At 37.7% G+C, this 23,147-nt stretch overlaps 1 protein-coding gene across 1 annotated transcript in view; it reads right to left on the bottom strand.

Annotated features, from left to right (window-relative positions):
• Positions 1–23,147, bottom strand: part of CCDC152 (coiled-coil domain containing 152) — an 86,352-nt gene that overhangs the window by 4,669 nt on the left and 58,536 nt on the right. Inside the window, exons 5-7 of the mRNA XM_037799146.1 lie at positions 19,722–19,786; positions 16,536–16,638; positions 2,425–2,552 (exon numbers count right to left, since the gene is read on the bottom strand). Coding sequence (XP_037655074.1) covers positions 2,425–2,552; positions 16,536–16,638; positions 19,722–19,786 — 296 coding nt within the window. The remainder of the gene's footprint in view (positions 1–2,424; positions 2,553–16,535; positions 16,639–19,721; positions 19,787–23,147) is intronic.

Genomic DNA, 23,147 nt, shown 5'->3' with positions numbered 1-23,147 from the left:
TTTTGATGAGATTACTTCAGTTAAGACATGGCCCAGGGTGGGTCTTAATCCTCTTACTGAAGTCCTTTATAAGAGAATGAAATTCAGACTAAGAGAGAAAGTCATGGAAGCAAGAAGCTCAAAGGAATGAAAGCCAGAAGAGAAAACAGAGACCAGCAGATGTTGCCATATGACTTGCCATGTGGCAGAGGAGCCAAGGATCTCTAGCAGCCAGAATTTGGGAAGAAAGCATTACCTTGATGATGCCTTGATTTGGACAGTCTCACAGCCTCAAACTGCAAGCTAATAAATTCCCATCGTTTAAAGTCAACCCACTTCATTTCTACTTTGATCAGTGTAGGAAACTAAACAGAGGCTGAGTAATATTCCATTGCATGTAATACTACATTTAACATACTGATTACAAGGTAAAATAATGTTCTAAATATTGTGGGCTAAATAAAATATATTATTAAAATTAATTTCACTTGTTTCTTTTTAAAAGTGGCTACTAGAAAATTTAAAATTTACATATTTGACTTGATTATATTTCTGTTAGAGCTGCTGTTTACCTTGTCTCATGTTTTATACTGGCTTCATTTCTGCCTTTGTCTACTTAAAAAAATAGAAACCTAACCTAAAATAAATTTAGGCCCAACACAATGCTTCATACCCAACAGATACTTTAAAAAATATTGGCTCCTTTCCCTTCTCTCTTTATGGCCTAGCTTTGATCTCCAGGCATAGATCTGGGCTCCAGATTTGGATCTTACCAACTGCCTGCTTCTTTATTTGACCTGATTCCCCAGAGAGAACCTCTTGTTCATACCATGCTGTCTGTTACAGCCTGCAACCTTGGTTTCAGGACCTGCTCTTTCTTAGCTGCCATATCTCTCCACGCTTGTGATTTGGTATTGTAGGCAATATGCATTGAACAGTGGTCTGTAAAGATGTCACTGTCACCCTATAACTCCCCATTTCCTTTACCCTGCCTACCTCAGTTTCCCTCAGCTGACTCCACTGATGCCTTCCACTTGATTTCTCTGGTTCAACCCAGAGCCTACACAGAGGCAGCAAGTATTTAAACAGCTTTGGCCACGTCTCCTGGCCTCTAAGCAGACTATTTTCTGCTGGCCCATGCCCAGTATCCATGCTGGCTTGTCCTGGTTGAGACAGGGTGTTCATTGTAGGTCCTATTTCCTATACCCATAACTTCATCTGCCTTTAATGTTAGACAGAATTTTCCAATACTGCATAATCATGCTCAAAGAAAGATATGCATAGGTTTTGGAATCAGAAAAATCTCAGCTCTCACCACTTATCAGAGATGAGACTTCAGGAAAGTTACTTAATTCCTCTGAATCTCAAGTACATCAATTATAAAATGGGAATGCGAGTATTTATCTTATGGGCAAATTATGAATATAAAGTGACATAACATACATAAAGTGTTCAGCACTTATTTCAGCACTTTATAAGTATTCAAATAGCATTAGTAACATAGGAATAGGGACAGCATTTTTTTTCCTGTGGAAATTCTCCCCATCCCACATTGTGGATAACTCTTTCTACCTTTCAGGATCAAACAAATGTCTACTTGGGGGCAATGAATATACAATCTCTCAAAACACAGAATGATGTAATTTTCTATAAACATTTTACTTATTATTGCTGAATTGCTTTTAGTTATTTGGTTTCTTGATAACTATTAATGTATATAGTTAATATATGTATTTGTTAACTCAATGTGAAATTTTATATTATATTGTTATGGCAGATCTTCTGCCAAAACCCTAAATTCAGTCTGAGACTCCCTGTATATAATGATTTTTCCTTTTTAAAGACTAGATGAGACCAATAGATTATGACCATTATTTTTTTGTAAATAAATTGGCTCAAGGTAAAGGCACCTCAAAGTGAAATATCACTATTTAAAGTCCCTTTAGATTTTTTTTTAGGAATCTGATTTATCTGCCCTTTTGATAGGCATATTCTCACAAAATTATTAGGGAGAAATTTTTCTCTTTTTATCCCAAATAAAGCAAGAGGAGTTTCTAGTTGGTTCACCAAGGGTCCACAATTTCTGCTTGGGAGAGAGTAATATTAAGGATTAGAAACACTGTCTCCACTGCTAAAATGGTACTCCTATCCAGCCTGTGTAGAGTTGGCTGTAAAATGCAGATAATACCCTCAATTATCTGTCTCAGAGAAAGCAACACTCTGTCTCTGGAAATCTGGACCTTTTGGATGACCGTAGAGTCCCACCTTCAGGCCAAAGGCTGAAAGGCAGTTAACAGCTGTATGTGTTTGAGCAGCACATTTGATGAGGAATGAGGGTGTGTGAAACCCTCTCACTGAAATTTATCCCATGTGATGAAACATAATCAAAGGACAGTTTAGATTAAGGAATGCATGCTTAAATTTAGCAGACTCTTAAACACCTACCTCTATTTGTAGTTTGATTATTTCATTTTGCTTTTCCTTTTCTTGAGTTCTTAATTTTGCATTTAACTCTGCAATTTCCATCTCCTTTTTATCTATTAGTTCTTTGTGCTTTTCTTCATTTAATTCAACTGAATAAAACAAAAATAAAATTCATTCATTTTAGCACTCAAAAATCTTATAAACTTATATTTCTTTAATATTCTAAATGATCCACAAGAAATTAAATTTTATTAATAAGAACATACTTTAGAAACTGTTTATGTGCAGGGTAACCTTTAGATATTTTTGACAAGACCCTGAAAAATGCTTGAAACACAAAAGTCACTCATCAAATGCTTTTGAATGAATAAACTAATTTGTACTCTTAAATATAAATGGCCTAGAGAATAAGAGATTTAGTGATTAAAGAGGGACACAAAGTCTGGGTTCCTAGGTACAGAGGACCTCAAAGTACTGGATGACTCTGAGGCTATATCAAGTCCCAGTTATATTGTATTCTGTATGATTGGGATTCTTTCATGTTCATTCTACGCCTCATCAAACTTCCTTTCCTTACAACTTTTCTATTTCTGTTAATGACACGATGTTATCCAGGATGGGACCCTCAAGGAAATCTTTAATTTTAGGGAGAAAATAAAGAATCCATTCACAAAACCTACAAATAAGAACATCCATCCAAATTAATTTCCCCTACCACTACTTTCTAAGTTTCAGCCTCATTTTTTCCCTCAATTTCACCTGTATGTCTAGGCTCTCTGTCACCAGCCTCTGTACCCTCTAAACACTGTTGTCAGGTCAGTCTTCAAATAGCACAACTCTAAATATAGCACTCATCTCAAAAATCTTCAGCACTTCCCATTGCCTTAACCTGACAATTCAAGGCCACAGTTTGTGGTCTTTCTCTCACTGAACCTTTTTGTGTAGTGCAAAGAAAAGGCAGAAAATGGACTTTTATTTCCTACCATACCCCATGTCTTCCCCTCTGTATGTCTTGGTTTTAATTTTCTCTCTGCATAAACGGCCCTTTCCCCCATTTTTACCAGTCCATCTTACCCATACTTCAGGGCTTAGTTTCAGGGCCCTGGGACGAGGCAAAGTCCAGAAGAATATATTTAGCCATGAAAAGTGTTAGAGGAATTGACTTTCACCTGGCCCTATTTTGTATGCATTATGTGCCGAGGCAGCATTGTTGAAGATATGAGTGCTGAGAAGTTGTGATAAAATGAGAACTAATGCACTGAAACAGACCCATCTTTGAATACTATATTAAAAGAGAGGCATGTGATTTTCCTTTTATTATAATTCCCCTGAAAGGTTTTGATATCAAGATTATGCTGATCCAATAAAATAAACTGAGAAGTGGTCCCTCTTTTTTTTGTTAATCTTCTGCAAGAGTTTGTATAAGATTGGCATTAATATTTTCAGAAATGTTTGGTAGAATTTCACCAGGAAAGCCATTTGAGCCTGGGACTTTCTTTGTGGGAAAACTTTTTATTCCAGATTAAATTTCTTTAATAGACATAGGACAGTTAAGATTTTCCATTTCTTCTTGTGTATGTCCCCCCTCCCCACACACACCAAATGTATATTTCTCAGAAAGTTTCAAATTTATTGGCATAAAGGTGCTCACCTATGCAATTTATTATGCAGGTCATTCTCTATTTAACTTTTGAGGTGATTTCCTTTTCTGTTTCTCATTTCTGATTATGATTATTTGTGTTTTCTATTTTTTGCTTGAACAGTCTTGAAAAGAATTCACAAATTAAATTTTTTTAAAAGAACTTTTTATTTTGAAATAATTTTAAACTTACAGGACAATTGCAAAAATAATACAAAACCCTTAGAGAGAACTCCAACATACCTCCCAGGTACCCAGATCTACCACCTTTTAACATTTTGCCACATTTGTCATATCATTCTTTCTATTTCTCCTTCTATCTATAAATCCATCTTTCATCTGTTCATCCGTCTATCCATCTATTTTCTACACATTTGAGAACAGATTGCATACATCATGTTTATTGATCACTTAATACTTCCATGTACAGTTTCTAAGAACAAGGATATTCACTTAAGTAACCACTATAAGTACAGTTATCAAGTTCAAGAAATTTAGCATTGATATAAAGCTTACAGTATATTCCAGTTTTTTATATGTCCCAATAATGTCCTTTTGGGTCTTTTCTCCTCCATTATTAGATTCAGTCTAGGATCACGCATTGCATTTAATTGTTATTGTCTCTTTAGTCACTGTCTTTTTTTATTGTGGAAAATATAAACTTTCCCATCTCAACCACTCCTAAGCATACCATTCAGTGGGATTAATCACACTCACAATGTTGCACTACACTTACAACCATCCATTAACAGAACTTTCTCATCACTCCAAACAGAAACCTTACACCCATTATGTATTAACCCTCCATTCTACCTCCCACTCCTAGTAACCTGTACTCTACTTTGTTTTTATAAACTCATATATTCTAGCTATTCCATATAAGTGGAATCATATAATATCTGTACCTTTGTGTCTGGCTTATTTCACTCAACATGATGTCTTCAAGAGTCATCCATATAGAGGCATGTATCAGAACTCCATTCCTTTTTAAGGCTGAGTTATACTCCATTGTATGTATATACTACATTTTGTTTATTCATTCATCTGTTGATGAACATTTGGGTTGCTTTCACCTTTCGGCTATTGTGACTAAAGCTGCTATGAACATTTGTGTACAAATATCTGCCTGAGTCTCTGCTTTTGGAATTCATTATTTTGTAAACCTTTAAAAAAATGTTTGGCTCTGATCATCTTTATTATGTATTTGTTTGCAATTTCATTAATATCTGATCAGATTTCCTTCATTCTACTTTATTTGGGCTTAGTTTGCTTTTTTTTCTAACTTCCTGACATTTGGGCTTTTCTAAAATTTACATGTAATACTATAAATGTCTTTTTAAACACATCTTTAGCTGATATGTAATGTTTTCTATATAGTTCAGTTCAAAATATTTTTTAACTTCTTTTGTGATTTCTCCTTTGATCCTCAGCCTATTTAAAAATAATTTCCAAACAATTAAGGATTTTCTTGTTATCTGTTTTTTACTATGTTTACCTTAATTGCAATGTAGTCAAATAACCTAATCTATAGGATTTCAGACCTTTGAAATGGACTGAGATTTGCTTTATGGTTAAACATATGGTTAAATTTCTTAAATGTTATATAAGCACATGAAAATGATGTGTATTCTGCATTTAATGGGTATAGTGTTTTATATGTCAATTAGTACCAGTTTAATTTTGCTGTTTAAATTACTTCATATATTTGAAGCCCTGTTATTTGGTGCACCTAAATTTAGGATATTTGTTATATCTTGGTGAATTAAACATTTTATCATTATGAAATGACAATCTTTATCTCTAGTACTGTTTCTTGCCTTAAAACATATAACATTTAATGAAATTACTAATATATTTGGGTTTAAATCCATCAACTTATTATCTGCTTGTTTTTCCAGTCTGTATTCCTTTCTTTCTTTTTTCTTGCTTTCATTTGGGCCAAATAACTATTTTTATTCCCTTTTTTCTCCTCTATAATCTAGAGAGTCATTAGGTTGATATATATATATATATTTACTCTTCCTATAGTTATTAGTGATTATGACATGCCTGCTGGATTTATTAGAATCTAATAAAATTAGTGCATTTACTACTTTACAGGCATTATAAAGATCTTACAAGACTTTAACACCATTTATTCCCTCTCCTGTCTTTGGTAGTTTTGTACTGTGTAAACTTGGCTAAATTAGAACTATGTTCCTCAGAATTCCCTTTCCTGTATGATTCTGGTTGAGAGTTGCCCACTAGAAGAATCTGTACAAAATTTGGGAGGTGGAAGTAAAGCAGTGATTAATCCACTCTGAAGGTCAGGGTATAATGCTAGACAATGTTGCAGCTCACACATGTTGTTGATGATCTTCTGGTTCACCAAATCAGCAACTATTATTTTCTTAAAGTTGTAGGCTACCAGGCAATAATACAGTTCATACAAGTCATCACTGATCACTGGGTCACCTTATTGGTATGGAGAATCATTTGGGTCCACAGCTCCTTTGGCTCCCACCAGATTTCCTCCTTTAGCTTCTCTGAGTCAAAGGCCAGTGATCCATGTAGCTCTAGTCAAAGGACACCAGCTTTTCCAGTATGTCACCATGTCATGGCTTGTGACACTGATACAGGTTTCAATTTGTCTTCACTTTTCTTCACTTCACATGTTTTCCTTTCTGACTGCAGTTTCTGTTCACCTATAGCAACTTCAGTTCAACACGAGATGCACAGACAGCAGCCTTCCATGGACTTTTCCACCAGCTCCAATGTCTCATATACTTTTTTCTGTATATGTCTTCCTCTTGCCTTTCCCTGTTTCAGTCTGGTTATCTTTTCTGACCTATCTTCCATCTCACCAACTCTATATTTAGTTATATCCAATCTGCTGTTAAACCAATGCACTAAAATTTTATTTTCAGTTACTGAGATTTTTAGCACTCAAATTTCCATGTATTTCTTTATTATAATTTTCAGTTCTCCATTGAAATTCCCCATTGGATCATTTAATCCTTTGAATATATTAATCACAGTTATTGTAAAGTCCATATCTGATGCCATTATGTGGATCACTATTGGGTCTATTCTTTATTTCCCTTTTTAATTTTATAACTGACCTTGCTTAGGTTTATTTTTAAATTCAGGTTTATCAAGGAATAATTTATATATGGTAAAATCCATCCTTTTGAGGTATACAGTTTGATAAATTTTGATAAAAATACATATCTAATCACCACTATAGTCAAATTATGAGAATTTCCCCATCACTTCATAAAACAGCCCTTGTGCCCCATTTCAGTCAATCTCTTCCTCACACCTTGACAATCACTGATCTAATTCCTGTCACTATAGTTCTGCTGTTTCTTGAACATTTTACAAATGGCACCATACAGCATGTAGCCTCCTGGGTGTAGCATCTTTCAATAGCATAATGTTGTTGATAATATCATGGTGTTGCATATCTCAGTACTTTGCTCCATTTTACTGCTGAGTAATCACCCATTGTGAGGACCCAGGGACTGGGAGCCCATCCCCTCCTCCAATACTGAGACACAAGCAGCCGACTACATGACCAGGCAACAGCCACACCTGCCCCCACCTCACCCCCGACATGGGGAAAGCATTAAAACTTCCCTCCCCTAATCACAGTTAGTAACCAAATCTCGGGAGACCTTGTTGTAACCAAATCTCATGAGATTTGTTGCAATCAAATCTCACGAGAAACTCTGTTGCCACAAATCTTTATAAGCACCCTCAATTGGCACTCTTCTCTCTCTTTCTCTGTGGAATGGTGGAATGCTGAATTCACTCTCCTGACCCACTGCCATCAGGAAAAATCATCTCATGTTTTATAAGTCCCTAATTAAACTCATGGGTAACTCCATGCCAGGCATGCTCTTTGGTCTTGGGGCTAATCTGGGTTGGAACATTTGGTGTGCCAGCCAGGAGACCAAGGAACCACTGGATGTAATGGGCATGATGAGTCCTGGGAAAGGAGACAGACCAGGGAAATACTGGGATATCCTGAAACGTCCATGTGGGGAGGGGTGGTAGATCTCTTGGATGAGTGAAAGCCACTGAGGGAGTATAGGGATGGCCAAAACAGCCTAGCTGGATTGTTGGTTCTCCTGTAACAAGCTGAGGGACAGTTAGGATTTCATAAGAAAAGGGAGAGCCATCAGGCTGCCACGGCTGTTACATGGCCTCTATAAGGAGCTGTGCGCTCAGCTGTAGAAGAGACTATGGCAATCAGTCTAGGTTCACTACCTGGAAGGGGAACTTAAGTTAGAAAGAGACATGCCGATAGCCCAAGCAGATCTGAAGGATGCATTAAATGAGAGGCTGTGTCACACAGATAAAAGTTTAGAGACATTAGCATGCCAGTATGTTAGAGTGAGAGGGCACAAGCTGCCCAAAGGGAAAGTCAGGCATACTGTCACTTCTCCTGACTGGGATCCTAAAGTGCAGGACTCCATGATTTTTCTTCAGAGGAGGAAGAACCCCCATCTGACTGGGAACTTGGAATTGAGGAAACTAAGCATGCCTGTCCTCTGGAACAACGAAAGATCAAAATGGAGCAAATACAACACCCTTATCCCCAAGCCTTAGCAGCACCTCCTGATCAGAATGTGCCAGTTACAATGAATACACTGCTGCTGAGTTATGGGAAATTGGGAATCAATACAGACAAAAACTGAAATAAATTTTACCAAATTGGCTGCCATGCCAGTGGGACACTGGTGCAGAGGGAATACTGCTTTCATGATATTAAACAAGCAAATTGGCCTCTAATTACATTCACCCTTCCCTCTGCCAATGTATATATTCTCTACCCACCAGACCTGAGTCCAGGTCACTATTAAATTGGTTGGTGACTCAGTGTAAAGAAACTTGGCCCAATGTGCGGGACATGACCCAAGTCACGCCCCATTGGAGTATACTTGATGAATTACAAGATATACTAAGAGGGCTAGGAATGAAACATGTAGTTTATGCTGCTAACTTTGTGGGACCAGATAATGAAACTCACCAGGGGCATAAAAAATGCAATCTTACTAAGTGCCCCAAATCAATGGTATGGGACACTAGTGCCCTGTGCCAGTTTGGCTATATTATGTCCACCAAGAAAAAGCCATGATCTTTTAACCCAATCTTGTGGGATATTGGGATTAGGTTGTTTCCATGGAGATGTGAACCACCCGACTATGAGTGATTAGGATGTGACCTCTTGATTGAATATTTCCATGGAAGTGTGGCCCTGTCCATTTAGCCTGGGTCTTGATTAGTTTACCTGAGCACTAAAAGAGCTCAGACAGAAGGAGCTTGGAGAGCTGCAGCTGAGACAGACATTTTGGAGATGACCATTGAAAGCAGACTTCTGCTATCCTAAGAGAATACTCTCAGACACCTAGAGAGAAACATCCTGGGAGAATAGCCATTTTGAAACACAACTTGGGAGCAAGCAGACACCAGCCACATGACTTCTGAGCTAACAGAGGCTTTCTGGACACCATCGGTGTTCTTCAATGAAGGTACCCTACTGTTGATAACTTTGTTTGGACACCCTTATGGCCTTAGGACTACAATTTTGTAACCAAATAAGCTCCCTTTATAAAAGGCAATCTATTTCTGGTATTTTGCATAACAGCAGCATTAGCAAATTGGAACATACCCATTCTTAGCACATTGGTGGAGCAACCCATGCTCAAGGTTGCCCAAGTAGTAGCAGATCTAGGAGAATCTGAACACCTCAGGCAAAAGCGGATGGAGCAGGGCTACAGGCCATGCCCCCAAAAGACATGACAGTCCAAACCATGTGCCGTGCAGAAAGATGTGGGCTGACCTAATTACTGCCAGTACTAAAACTGAAGATATTGATAGGCAGTCAAACCCTGTACTAGTGAGGTTATGGAGTAAGTTACCCAAAGGGCAGATATTCCAGTTTGCTAATGCTGCTGTTATGCAAAATGCCAGAAATGGACTGGCTTTTATAAAGGGGGTTTATTTGGTTACAAGTTTACAGTTCTAAGTCCAGAAAAGTGTCCAAACTAAGGTATCAACAAGAGTATACCTTCACTGAAGAACGGCCAATGGCATCCAGAACACCTCTGTCAGGTGGGAAGGCACATGGCTGGCATCTGCTGTTCCTTTGCTCCCTGGTTCTGTTTCAAAATGACATTCTCCAAAATGTCTCTGGGCTTGTCTCTCTTAGCCTCTTTAGCTCCTGTGCATCTAACTGTTTAGGGGTCCTCTCTTAGTTTCTCCCAAGCATACTCTGGGCTAGCATCTCTTAGCTTAGCATCTACAAACATCCTTCTATCTGCATTTCCAAGCATCAGCTTTCACCAGCTATTCTTCAGTGAAGGTATCCTCTTCACTGTTCCCATTAGCAAATGGGAACAGATTTTGGTACCGAGAGTGGGGGTGCTGTTGAGTTTGCAAAAATGGGAACAGATTTTGGTACCGAGAGTGGGGTGCTGTTGAGTTTGCAAATACCAAACATCTCAGAACGGCTTTTAAAATGGATAAGGGGAAGATTCTGGAAGAACTGTGAGGAGCTTGACAGAAATGGCCTTTATTTCTTTGAAGAGACTGCTGGTAGAAATATGGACTCTAAAAATACTTCTGATGAGGCCTTGAGCAGAAATGATGAATGTGTCACTGCAAACTGGAAGAAAGGTGATCCTTGTTTTAGAGTGGCAGAGAATTTGGCAAAATTGAGTCCTGGTGTCAGACAGAAGGCAGAATTTGAAAGTGATGAGCTGAAGAGATTTTGAAACTAAATATAGAAGATGCAGCTTGACTTCTCCTTGCAACTTATAGTAAAATGTGAGAAGAAAGAGATAAATTTAGAACTGAACTCTTGGATACAAAAAAAAAAAAAAAAAAAAAAAACAACCCAGAAATTGATGGTTTGGAAAAGTCTGGGCTTCCAATCCATGTGAGGATTTAACCAAACATGGAATCTGACCACCACTTCAGTACAAGCCAGGATTGGAGATGGTGTAATCCAGAAAGTATTTGTGGAAAGCCCTATTCTGATGGTTTTGACCCCTGTATGTTGCATGCCAAGCCAACAATTTTTTTGTGAGATCTGTATAAATGGAACTACTGTCAGTCTGGACTGGAGGGGATGGAGAAGGGACAAATTGAAGAAAAAAATTCTTCAAAGACAGGACCATGGATGTTGAGGTCTGGAGTCAAGAAAAATCTGGCAAGGAGAGCAGAGCAACCCATGCACATGGAAAGGGTGAGTTAGCCCTAGAGGCAGAGGGCAGGCCTTTTGCCTCGATGCTTAGGAAGAGTGCTGCTACCTCAGGCCTCAGAGAAGGCAGAGCACATTCCCTGGGGATTGGGGAGAGCCTGGCCACCACCCCACTTCTGGTATCAAAATCTGTTCCAGTATGTTAATGCTGCCATTAGGCAAAATATCAGAAATGGATTGGCTTTTATAAAGGGGCTTATTTGGTTACAAATTTATAGTTTTACAGCCATAAAAGTGTCCAAACTAAGGCATCAAGAAGAGGATACCTTCACTGAAGAAAGGCTGTTGGTGCCTGAACACTTCTTTCAGCTGGGAAGGCATGTAACTGGCCTTCTTTATAAAAGATAATCCATTTCTGGTATTTTGTATAATGGCAGCATTAGCAAACTGGAACAGTGTTCGACTACTAACACTTTTTTTATTATCTTCTTAGATCTCTCCAGCCAGCCTGCATTCACCTTCAAGTGGGAAAGATTAGGATATCTACCACAAGGATATATTCATTGTCCCACTATTTTCCATTTTTTAAAATGTGGAAACCTCTGGCAGAGGTCACTCTCTTTCATTAGCTTGATGATGTTATGTTTACAGGTAACTCTCTTGCAGAATTGAAACTGCTAAGACTATTCTTTCTGTTGTTGTTGATAAAGTACAAAATTACTCCACTCCACATACCCCTAAACATCTCATGACTTTCCTTGGTTTGTTGGGTTATTGGAGAACATTTATATCCTACTTAGTGCAGATTTAAAACCCTTTGTATGTCCTAGTTTGGAAAGGAAAAACACAGGACTGGGACGATCCACAGCAGGCTTCTTTTGAAAAAGCAAACAGTCTAATGCACAGGCTCAGGCTTTATAGGGGGTTGACCCCAATGTGCCTTGCAAATTAGATGTGGTCAGTACCAATATTGGCTTTGGGTGGGGCTTGTGGTAATGGCAACTGGCAAAGTGAGTGCCCACTGGCTTTTGGTCTCAGCTCTAGAAAGGCGCTGAACTGCAGGATACTCCCTTAGAAAAACAACTGTGTGCTGCTCATAGTGCCCTGCTGCAAGTTGAAGGGCTAACTAAAAAATGCTCTGTGTCATTGTATACTACCATCACCATACAGGGGTGGATGAAAAACACAGCAAATAAACTGCATTCAAGGGGTGCTCCACTGAGCACTCTGATAAAATGGAAGTCTATCTACTGCAACACAATATCTTTAACAACAGCCCCTTAAGTGCAGAAATGCATGATATTCTAGGAACAGTTTCCTATGTGGAAGAACAACACTTGCCCCTCCCTGCTGATCCTCCTGAGGTAGCTGTTTCTGTGCCCACCATTGACGGATGTGGCAGTATACAGGAGTCTGCCTGGTATATGGATGGATCAGCACATGGGCAACCTGCCACCTGGATTGTAGTTGCCATTGATATGGTGGCAAACTGGAACTAGGCAAAGCAGCCAATGGCTGAATTAAGGGCTGTATGGATGGTCATTGTTCATGAACCATGAGATGCACTAATTATTTGTACTCTCTACCTGGCAGTATTGAAGCAGATGCTTTAACAAAAGTTTGTAGCCTGGAGCCAACATCACAGAAAGCCACTGAATGGCTACATAGGAAAACAGGACACCTAGGAAGCCAGATTCTGTGAAGGCTAGCACAGCAATTACAGTTGCCCTTCCTGAGGCAACAGCTGAAAGATGTTGTGGATGCCTGCCCCTCCTGCTGGCTGCAACAATCAAGAATGCTTCCTCACTAACTGAGTCACGTTGGCCATGAGCAGATCCCAGTCATCAGATGGCAAGTACACTACATTGGGCCCCTTCCCTTACCTGAGGGTGAAAGATATTCCTTTATAGACCCAGACACAGCTACTGGGCTGTTACTGGCCTTCTTGGTAGGAAGAGCTAGCACATAGCCTACAGAAATTAAGTGTTTCCTTTTATGTCCCCACACATGTGGACAGTGATACAGGGACCCCCTTTACTGGACAATTAACCCAAGCCTGGGCTACTGAACATGACATCTTACTGACATTTCATTTGCCATACAACCTCACAGCACTGGGATTAATTGAAAGAATGAATGGGCTTTTAAAGAGCAGCTAAAAGATAACAAAGAATCCCTGCAGTAGTGGACTCTCTGGTTACATCCAGTCCTCACCAACCTCAATTCATGACTTTGAGCAGCCGCTCCCACTCCTGCTGAGCTGGTAACTTTGGGACCCATGTAAATTCTTGGAATTCAAGTAAAAGAATCAGCAACATTACAACCACAACAAGGTAATGAAACTAATTTGTTCTTGACTGCACCACAAGCATTAGAAATTGGGGAAAATAAGGTCATTTGGTTGCAGTCCTGGCCAGTGCAGCTGGAAAAATTTAAGATATATATATATATACACACACATACACACACATATAACTAACCCAGGACGCCCCCATACCTCATGGTACTGTATGTACGACTTTGTGACAATATATTTTAAGCTAACCATAGATTTAACTCCAGAAGTCTCCCTGCAATTGCAGGGGGAAAAGAAGTATGATATCTAAAACCCCCTCATAGCACTCCTTCCTCAGGAACTCTTCTGTTCACTAATGGAAACTTAGCTGGTATATCAGCAGGAATTACCCATTATTGTTCCCCATAAACATCTTTCTTTTCACCCACAGCACTCTAGAAGCCTCAGTGGTAACTAATGCCCACAATTGAACCTAATGTTGGATTTGCACAGACTTGCATCTTTGGGTGCTACCAGCCGTTCTCAGACGGTAACCCCTGCGAATTGGACTGTGTGGAACACACCGCTGGCCTGGCAAAATTCAACATATTGGAAAATAAGCACAGATTTTATCAACTGTCAGTAGCAACTCTTTGTGGGGTTGTTATTTCTATATGAGATGGGGAACCCCTAGTGTTCTGTTGTCTCTTATCCTGCAATGTCTGTCCTGTGGGCAATGTAGTCTGCTGCATGGGGGTGGATTATGAGGACCCAGCGCCCAGGACCCTGCCCCCTCCTCCATTACTGAGATAAAAGCAGCCACCTACATAACCCGGCAACATCCCCCACCCCAGGGTGAAAGCATTCAAACTTCCCTCCCCTAATCACTGCTAATAACCAAATCTCAGACACCTTGTTGTAACCAAATCTCGAGAAATCCTATTGTAACCAAATCTTATGAGAAACTCCATTGTCACAAACCTTTATAAGCTCTACCCTGCCTGGCTTCACACTCCCCTCTCTCTCTGCAGAATGGCAGAATGCTGACTTCACTCTCCTGACCTCTGGCATCAGAAAAAATAGTCTCCTGTTTTGTAAGTTCTTAATTAAACTCATGGGTAACTCCATGCCAGCCAAGTTTTTTTTTTTTTTGTTTTTTGTTTTGTTTTTTTTTTGGTCTTGGGGCTAATCTGGATTGGACATACATTATATGAATGTATCATAATTTGTTTAACCTTTCACCTGTTAATGGACATTTGCTTAATTCCATTTGGTCCATTATGAATAAAGCTGTTATAAACATGCACATACAGGTCTTTGTGTGGACATATGTTTTCACTTATCTTGGTTAAATATCTAGGAGTACAACTGCTGGGTCATGTGGTAAGAAGTGTTAAGTGGTGGCCATGGAAATGAGCCTCTCAGATCTCTAACTGTAGCTGGCTTACCTGGCCACTGGCACCTGCTGTTGTGCTCTGAAATCCATGACTACATTTGAGTTGAGGCTAAGTTTCCACAGTCTGTAACCAGTCACTAACTGGGTGAGGTGGGGATACTGAAGTAGGCCAATTTCTGTGAGAGGCAAACTCTTCACAGGTGACTTTGGCTCAATGATTCCCCATTGGCTTTTCCCTAAACTTTCTTACAACAGCACTTCAGCCTGGCATTTTCTCTCCAAACTTCTTGCCTTTCCTCTCTCCTCCACAGAGATTAAACCTACATTGTGGGTGATAGCTCCTCAGCCTTCCCCTAGCATCCTCCCCATTTTCCCTCAGAAGCAATGAATCTCTTGAATGTTTAATCCCATCTTGGTGTCTCCTTCTTGGAGGACCTAAACTAGCATAATGAAACAGGTAAAATGGGGTTGTGAGATTGGTTCATTTAACACTTTGTGGACAATGAGGAAGCCATCCTGGGTGGTATATGGAGTACAGACAGCTCCTAGCACACAAGGTCTGATTGCTGAAGTTTTCACCAGAGGTAATCTGGGAAAATGCCCTGGTAGAGAGGAATGGCTTTCAATTGAAAGATAGGATATGGGGATGGTGTTGGGTGGTGAAAGGTAATGCCCACAAAGACACTGAAGTTGGCTGGTTACAGTTAAATTAAATTGACATCCTACTGAGAGATAATGGGAAACTGAAGGCTGTTAACAAGCAGTTAAAGGGTTAAAGAATAAGTGTGAGAGCCTGAGGAACTCTCAGGTAGTTTAGGCTCTACCTTCTACAGTGGAAGATCAGATGCAGCCGAGCAACAAATAGACATTGTAATGATTAGAGTTGTAAGAACTTCAGAGAAATTGAAGTGCTCAGCCAAAGTATGTCCGTTATGCTAAAATCAGGGCCCTGATTGGGAAAACTTGAGACCCTGAAAAATATTTTCTCAAAGTCTATGGTTTTCCTCTTCATTTTCTTAACAGTGTTGAAGAACAGAAGTTTTTAATGTTGATGAAGTCCAATCTATAACTTTTTCCTTTATTGATTGTGCTTTTCATTTTTTTTCCAAGAAGTTGTGCCTAACCCAAGGCCACAAAGATTATCTATTATGTTTCCTTCTAGACGTTTTAAAGATGCAGGTTTTACATTTAACCTACCATCCATTTCAAGTTAATTGTTGCATATGATGTACATAAAGATGGGCTTATTGAGAAAATTTTTAATACCAATTATGACACCAATTAACCCTCACCATAGGTTCACAAGAACTGCTTACCGAGGGCAGAAAATTTCATTAGCAAAATTATGTTCAGTATGCTGAGCATACAAATACCAAAGATTTTGATTATATATTTTATATTAATTTTATAGGGATAACTGTTTCACATTAAATAATATTAAGTGCAAACACCAGGAACCCAATTCAGAAATGTTTGTAATTTATACCACTTAAATATATGGAAAGAAAAAAACCTAAATTAAAATGCATCAAAGCAACATTCATTCAAGAATACTAGCTATTACTGAAAATATTTATTTACCCAAATTGTTTTATTATCTTACAATTCATAAAATTAAAAATAAAAAACTTACCTTTTTTCTGCATGTCCTGATAAAGTTTCCTTATCTCTATTTTATGTCCCTCCTCTTTGGTTTTCATTTCACTCACAAATTTGGCAATATTATTCTTATATTCCTAAAGATTCAAATATATACTTGTTTTTTTTTCAATTTAAATATATGTGTACAACTTCTTTATTAAATAGAAAAGCTAAATTCTCAAACTTTATATTAATTATTGATATGTGATCATAAACCTATAGGGGAAAGATACTGTTCACTGTTTGAATAATCAGCCTTGTAAAGGGACCAAGTTCTGTTCCATGAAGATTTATAGATACCATATAAAGTACTCTTTGCATCCTCAGTACTCATCACAAGAATTTAGTATATAATGGATGCTCAAAATATTTGGTTTAATTGTATGAATAAATGCTGCTATAGCATTAAAATATGCCCAGTAAAAGTCAGAACTATGCTTTCAAACCAGCAGAAGGCACTGTCCCATAGTCAGTAAGCTAAACATAAGGTAGGATGAGTCCTTTTGAATGAGGCTGTACTTCTGTTTCTGAAAATTATATAAATATTCCTTATTCCAAGAAGGGGGTTAAGCTGTATGAGCAGCAGGCTAGAGAGAGAGGGATTTGGAGTTTGAGAAGTCCTGGAGAGCTGCCTGAGATTAGCTTCTTAGGTTGTTGAAGGATAGGAATGGTTTATGATGTTAAGAATAGGGAGAGGAGAGTTGAGACATGAATTTTACAATTTTGCTATGGGCATGGTCCTAAATAATGAGAAATGTCAGAGGCCTAAAGCAGAAATAATAAAAGCTAAGTAGGATCGCAGGAAAAAGGCAATAAAGAAGGCAAGAGGTCAAGAAAACACTAAAAGCAGGAACTCTGTTTTTACTTCCATTGTATCTCCAACCTGTAGTGTATAACCATTTGATATATATTTGTTGAATGAATAGGAGTGCCACTAAGAATTATTTAGACCAGAGTTTCTTAATCTGGAACCAATGAATGGGCTTTCAATGATACATTGATTTCCTAAAATTGTATGCAAAATTATACATATATATGTATGTGAGCCTTTGAACATTTTTCTAGGTAGAGGATTTATATTTTAATAGATATTCAGTGGTATTGGTGAGGCAAAAAAGGATAAAAATCCACTGGCTTAGATGGCTGAAATAGAGGTACATTTCTCCAGATTATATCAGTTTTAGATATATAGTTGGATTCCTATTTGTGTTACTTATCCTGCAAGGCAACTAATGAGAATGACCAAACCTAACTAAGCTCTGTGACTAGGATTAAAACTGGGAAGAAGATACAGAGTGAACCTCAACAAATTTCCATTTTCCATATGCATGTATCTAGGTTTGTAGGTGAGTGGCTACAGAGTGGCTTGAACTGCTCCTGGCCCTTCGCCCCACCTTAGCCTATGTTGGGCTTAAGGGATTTAATTCCTTCCCTTTTCTAAGAGGACCAAATTCCAACAAGTTATACTTGGTTGCCCTCTTCTCCATAGCATTCTGGGAACTTTTATCTTGCTCAGTTAGCAGACTAGGTCCAAAACAAATCAGAAAATTCTAATTTGGTTGCTAACAGGAGCCATATTCCAAATGAAGGCGCAGCTAAGAGAGAATTAGACTTACACGGTACAGAAGGAACTTTTCCTTGTGTTCCATTTCCCATTCCAGGATGGAACATATTGAATCACATGACTATATTATAGAAAAATTCTCAAGTACTTATCACTGTATTAAAAATTTCTATTTGCTACCAACTCTGATGCCTGTGACTATGTGTTAATCATTAAATTCCAAGGGATAGCCTCTGGTTGTATTTTTGCTTTATGAAATTTAAGGATTCTCTTTTACAAGTTGCTTTTCTATAGCTGTTATTGGAAAATGAAAGCAAACATAAAAACTCTCCTATTTTCATAAATATGGCCATTAAGCTCCTCCTGAGTTTGTTCTTAGGAAGTAGTTCTCCATGTGTTTCAGATGTACCTGAAGGTTTTGTACTAGAGAATTCTCACTGGATTGAGGTCATCCTTAGTTTGCTTTGCACAGTGGCTAATTGAATAGTTCAGGCCATTGGGTTGTGATGTTTTTTCTTTTATCTTTACCACTCTGAAAATTCCTATAGTACTCTAGACAAAACAATATTCTAGAGCTTGAAGTTTTAGAAGAGAAAGGAGGCAAAAATATTCTCACCCTCTTCCCCTGCCCAATTATACCCTGATTTCAACATCTTTTGCTTCATTGAGCTCTGGAGGCAAAATATGGAAGGGATAGGAAAATAATAAAAGAAAGGTAAAAAGGAAAGGGGAAAAAAAGGTTGAGATATATTCCAAGAATTTAAACCACCTCAAAACTGGTGATGAAAAGCTCAATTTTCTAAGAGCACAGCCAGAATGCTATTCCTTAGTATTGAGTACTTTCTAGAAGTCCTAGGCAGGATTCCAGAACTAGCTTATGTCTCTTCAGAAGTTCTTCAAAATAAGGAACCAGTCTGAATTTAGAGGTGATCTCTCAAGTTAAAGCTCTAAGCCTGATATAGATCCAACTGTTGGATTTGGAGATCTTAGGTCTGCCAGAGTTTGACATATTGGGTCTTGGGAGATGAGAAAAAAATTAGCATAATAAACCTCCCAAATGGCAGAAGGATGGGAACTGACATTTATCGAGCAGTTCTAGGCACAGTGTTATATGTTCTACAATTACTATCACTATATTGTTCTTATAGAAGGAAAGAAAAAGTGGCAGAGGGCATGGTGACCCTTGGGAGACCATTCACTTTTGCTCCACAGAAAATATCCCCTTTATTTGGATGTTGCAATAAAATTGCAATAGAGTACCTGAATCATAGAGAGTACAGATTCATTTATTTTATGATAGAAAAAGTGCAACAGTGCTAATAATAGAGTATACATTGGAGTATGAATTCTGTTAATTAAAAAAAAAACTTTATATATTTTTGTTAGAAAGAAAAAGTAATACAAGTGATTAATTAATATGCAATATTCTGTATAAAGACTGGGATCCTCAAAACTTGTATTTCTTCAAAGAAGTTTTTATTTATTAAGGATTTTGGCATTTATATTCTCTACAAATTCTGACTGAATTTATTATAAAAACACCCTTTTCTCCCTAATTTGAGAAGACAAACATTCCATAAGGACTTGATTGAATATAAAGATACATAAACTCACCTGCTCATGAGATTTTAGCTTCTCTTTCATAAGTACAGCATTTCTTTTTAGTTGTTCATTTTCATCTGTATAAAAATCATCAAAGAGCATCCAAATATAGCACTTCTCATTTATTATGGGAATATGTTTGCATTCATATATGCATTCAACAAACATGCAACCAGCACCTACTACACACCAGGCACTGTACTAGATACTGGGAATGGGAAACAGGAAGAGAGCTATTGATCTTCAAAGAACTTTCAGCCTAGTGGTGAGATAAGAGTTGTAAGTAGTTACAATATGCTATGAGATATAAGTAGTTACAATATGCTATAATTGTTTTTTTTTTTAAATTTTTTATTTATTGAGATTGTTCACATACCATACAATTATCCAAATATCCAAAGTGTACAAGCAATTGCCCCCGGTACCCTCATACAGCTGTGCATCCATCACCACAATTAATTTTTTTTCAATTTTTAGAACATTTTAATTACTCCAGAAAAGAAATACAGACAAAAAAAAAAGGAAACTCAAATCCTCCCGTACCCCTAATTACCCCTCCTCCATTGTTGACTCATTTGTTACTGTTGATGAAAGAACGTTAAAATACTACTAATTGTAGTTAGTTTGCAATAGGGATATTTTTTCCCTATATGCCCCTCTATTATTTTTTTTTTAAAGTTTCAGAATAGTATTTAATTTTCAGATATTTATAGTCAATTTATCTTATATCACAAAATAGTGGCCATGTTATAAATTTTACAGATGAGGATATTGTTGCACTATTCTCACCATACATAAGTTGCAGAATAAATCTGAATACAGATCAATACTTCCCCTTCTTCCTCCTTTGTATATTTACAAACATGCCTACACATAACCCTTGCTATTCAAATTATTTTTATCTGAACCAAGGAACTAAATGCATTGAGATAATTTTGTTTTGTTTATAGGATTTCTCACTGTAAACTATACAAGCTTAGGAATCAGAGAGTAAATAGATTTTTTTTTTTTTTGCCAAACCCTCTATCTGAACTCAGAAGCTAAAATGGCTTGGTATTTTCCATTAACTATGCAATAAATAGCAAATCTTGGGTCCACAATTAATGTTGTTTTGTTTCAGTGTATGAAATAGAAGTTAATAATTGCCACTTAAATTTAGTGGTTCAATGACTACAATAACAGATGTCTCTCTCTATATAAATAGACATTTTCACCAATACTGCTCCCTATATGCCTTTGCTCTATATATTCCGTGCCTATCTCCAGACAAAGGCATATAATCTACACCAACCAATAAAACATAATTGAGAATACACATTTTTGAATGCTCTCAAAAAGTATATGAATATTCCTTTGGATTTCCAAAAGAAGTCTATATTTTCAGACTTAAATTTAATAGTTTTTAAATATTCTTAGTCTAATTCCTGTTTTATCAATTAGGAAACTAAGAGTCTTCTTACAAGTTAAGTGAGATGACCAAATTTACAATCAGTAAATCAGAAAAGTGAGGCAAGTATCTTCATCTTCTGACTTCTAGTGTTTCAGAAAGAATGCCATACCATAAACCTGAGTTATCCATTTGAAGTAGAGTGAAAGAAATGGCAGCATGGAATAGGATGTGATACCAAGTATATTTTCTCCTTCATAATGTCACCATTCTGCAATGTCTGTTTATTCCTCTCTGAAATATGGAATTAAAAATAATTTAATATAGGGTTGTGTCTTACGATGACTATGATGATAATAAAGCCAAACTTATATTCAATGGTCACTATATGGCTTAAAAAATGCATCTTCATCTATTATTTTGGGACCATTCTCCATCTCTCTTTCTCCTTTCTTTGTTTCTCTATCAGTAGGCCTCCCTTTAGTATCTGATGTAGGGCAGATCTTTTATTAGCAAAATCTCTCAGCATTTGTTTGTCTGTGAAAAATTTAAGCTCTCCCTCTAATTTGAAGGAGAGCTTTGCTGGATAAAGAATTCTTGCTTGGCAATTTTTCTCTCTCAGAATTTTAAATATGTAGTGTCACTGCCTTCTGACCTCCATGGTGGTTGCTGAGTAGTCACTACTTAGTCTTATGCTGTTTCCTTTGTATGTGGTGAACTGCTTTTCTCTTGCTGCTTTCAGAACTTGCTCCTTCTCTTCAGTATTTGACAGTCTGATCAGAATATGTCTTGGAGTGGGTTTATTTGGATTTATTCTATTTGGAGTTCGCTGGGCATTTATGCTTTATGTGTTTATGTTGTATAGAAGGTTTGGGAAGTTTCCCCCAAAATTTCTTTGAATACTCTCTCTAGACCTTTACCCTTCTCTTCCCCTTCTGGGACACCAATGAGTCTTATATTTGGACATTTTATATTAACTATCATATCCCTGAGGTCAATTTTGATTTTTTCAATTTTTTCCCCCATTCTTTCTTTTGTTCTTTCATTTTCCGTTTTGTCATACTCCAGGTCACTGATTTGTTGTTCAGCTTCCTCTAGTCTTGTACTATGAGTATCCAGAACCTTTTTAATTTGATCGACACTTTCTTTTATTTCCAGAAGATCATCTATCTTTTTATTTACCCTTGCAATTTCTTCTTTATGCTCTTCTAGGCTCTTCTTCACATCTTTTATATCCTGTGCCATGCTCTTATTCATGTCTTTTCTATCCTGTGCCATGATCTCATTGTTTGTTTTTAGTTCTTTGATTAATTGCTCCAAGTACTGTGTCTCCTCTGTTCTTTTGATTTGGATGTTTGGGTTTGGGTTATCCATATTGTCTGTTTTTTTCATATGCTTTAAAATTTTCTGTTGTTTTTGGCCTCTTGGCATTTGCTTAACTTTATAGGGTTTGTGCCAGTTTGAATGTATTATGCCCCCCAAAACACCATTATCTTTCGTGTAATCTTGTGTGGGCAGACATATTGGTGTTGATTAGACTGTATTTCTTTGAGTGTTTCTGTGGAGATGCACCCCACCCAACTGTGGGTGATGACTCTGATTGGATAATTTCCATGGAGGTGTTACTCCACCCATTCAGGGTGGCTCTAAATTAAATCACTGGAGCCATATAAATGAGCTGACAAACAGAAGGAACTTAGTGCAGCTGTGAGTGACATTTTGAAGAGCAACTGACAGTGACATTTTGAAGAGGAGCTAAAGCCAAGGGGGACACTTTGAAGAATGTACAGAAGCTAAGAGTAGCTGCATATGAGAGACAGTTTGAAGATGGCCATTGAAAGCAGACTCTTGCTCTGGAGAAGCTAAGAGAGTACAAACACCTCAAGAGCAACTAAGAGTGACATTTTTGAGGAACTGCAGCCTAGAGAGGAACATCCTGGGAGAAAGCCATTTTGAAACCAGAACTTTGGAGCAGACACCAGCCACATGCCTTCCCAGGTAACAGAAGTTTTCCGAACATCACTGGCCATACTCCAGTGAAGGTACCTGAT

The sequence above is a fragment of the Choloepus didactylus genome, chromosome 11, assembly GCF_015220235.1.
Source record: "Choloepus didactylus isolate mChoDid1 chromosome 11, mChoDid1.pri, whole genome shotgun sequence".
Lineage (NCBI taxonomy): Eukaryota > Metazoa > Chordata > Mammalia > Pilosa > Megalonychidae > Choloepus > Choloepus didactylus.
Note: the sequence above shows the minus strand (reverse complement) of the source record. Positions and strands in the feature narration are given on the sequence as shown.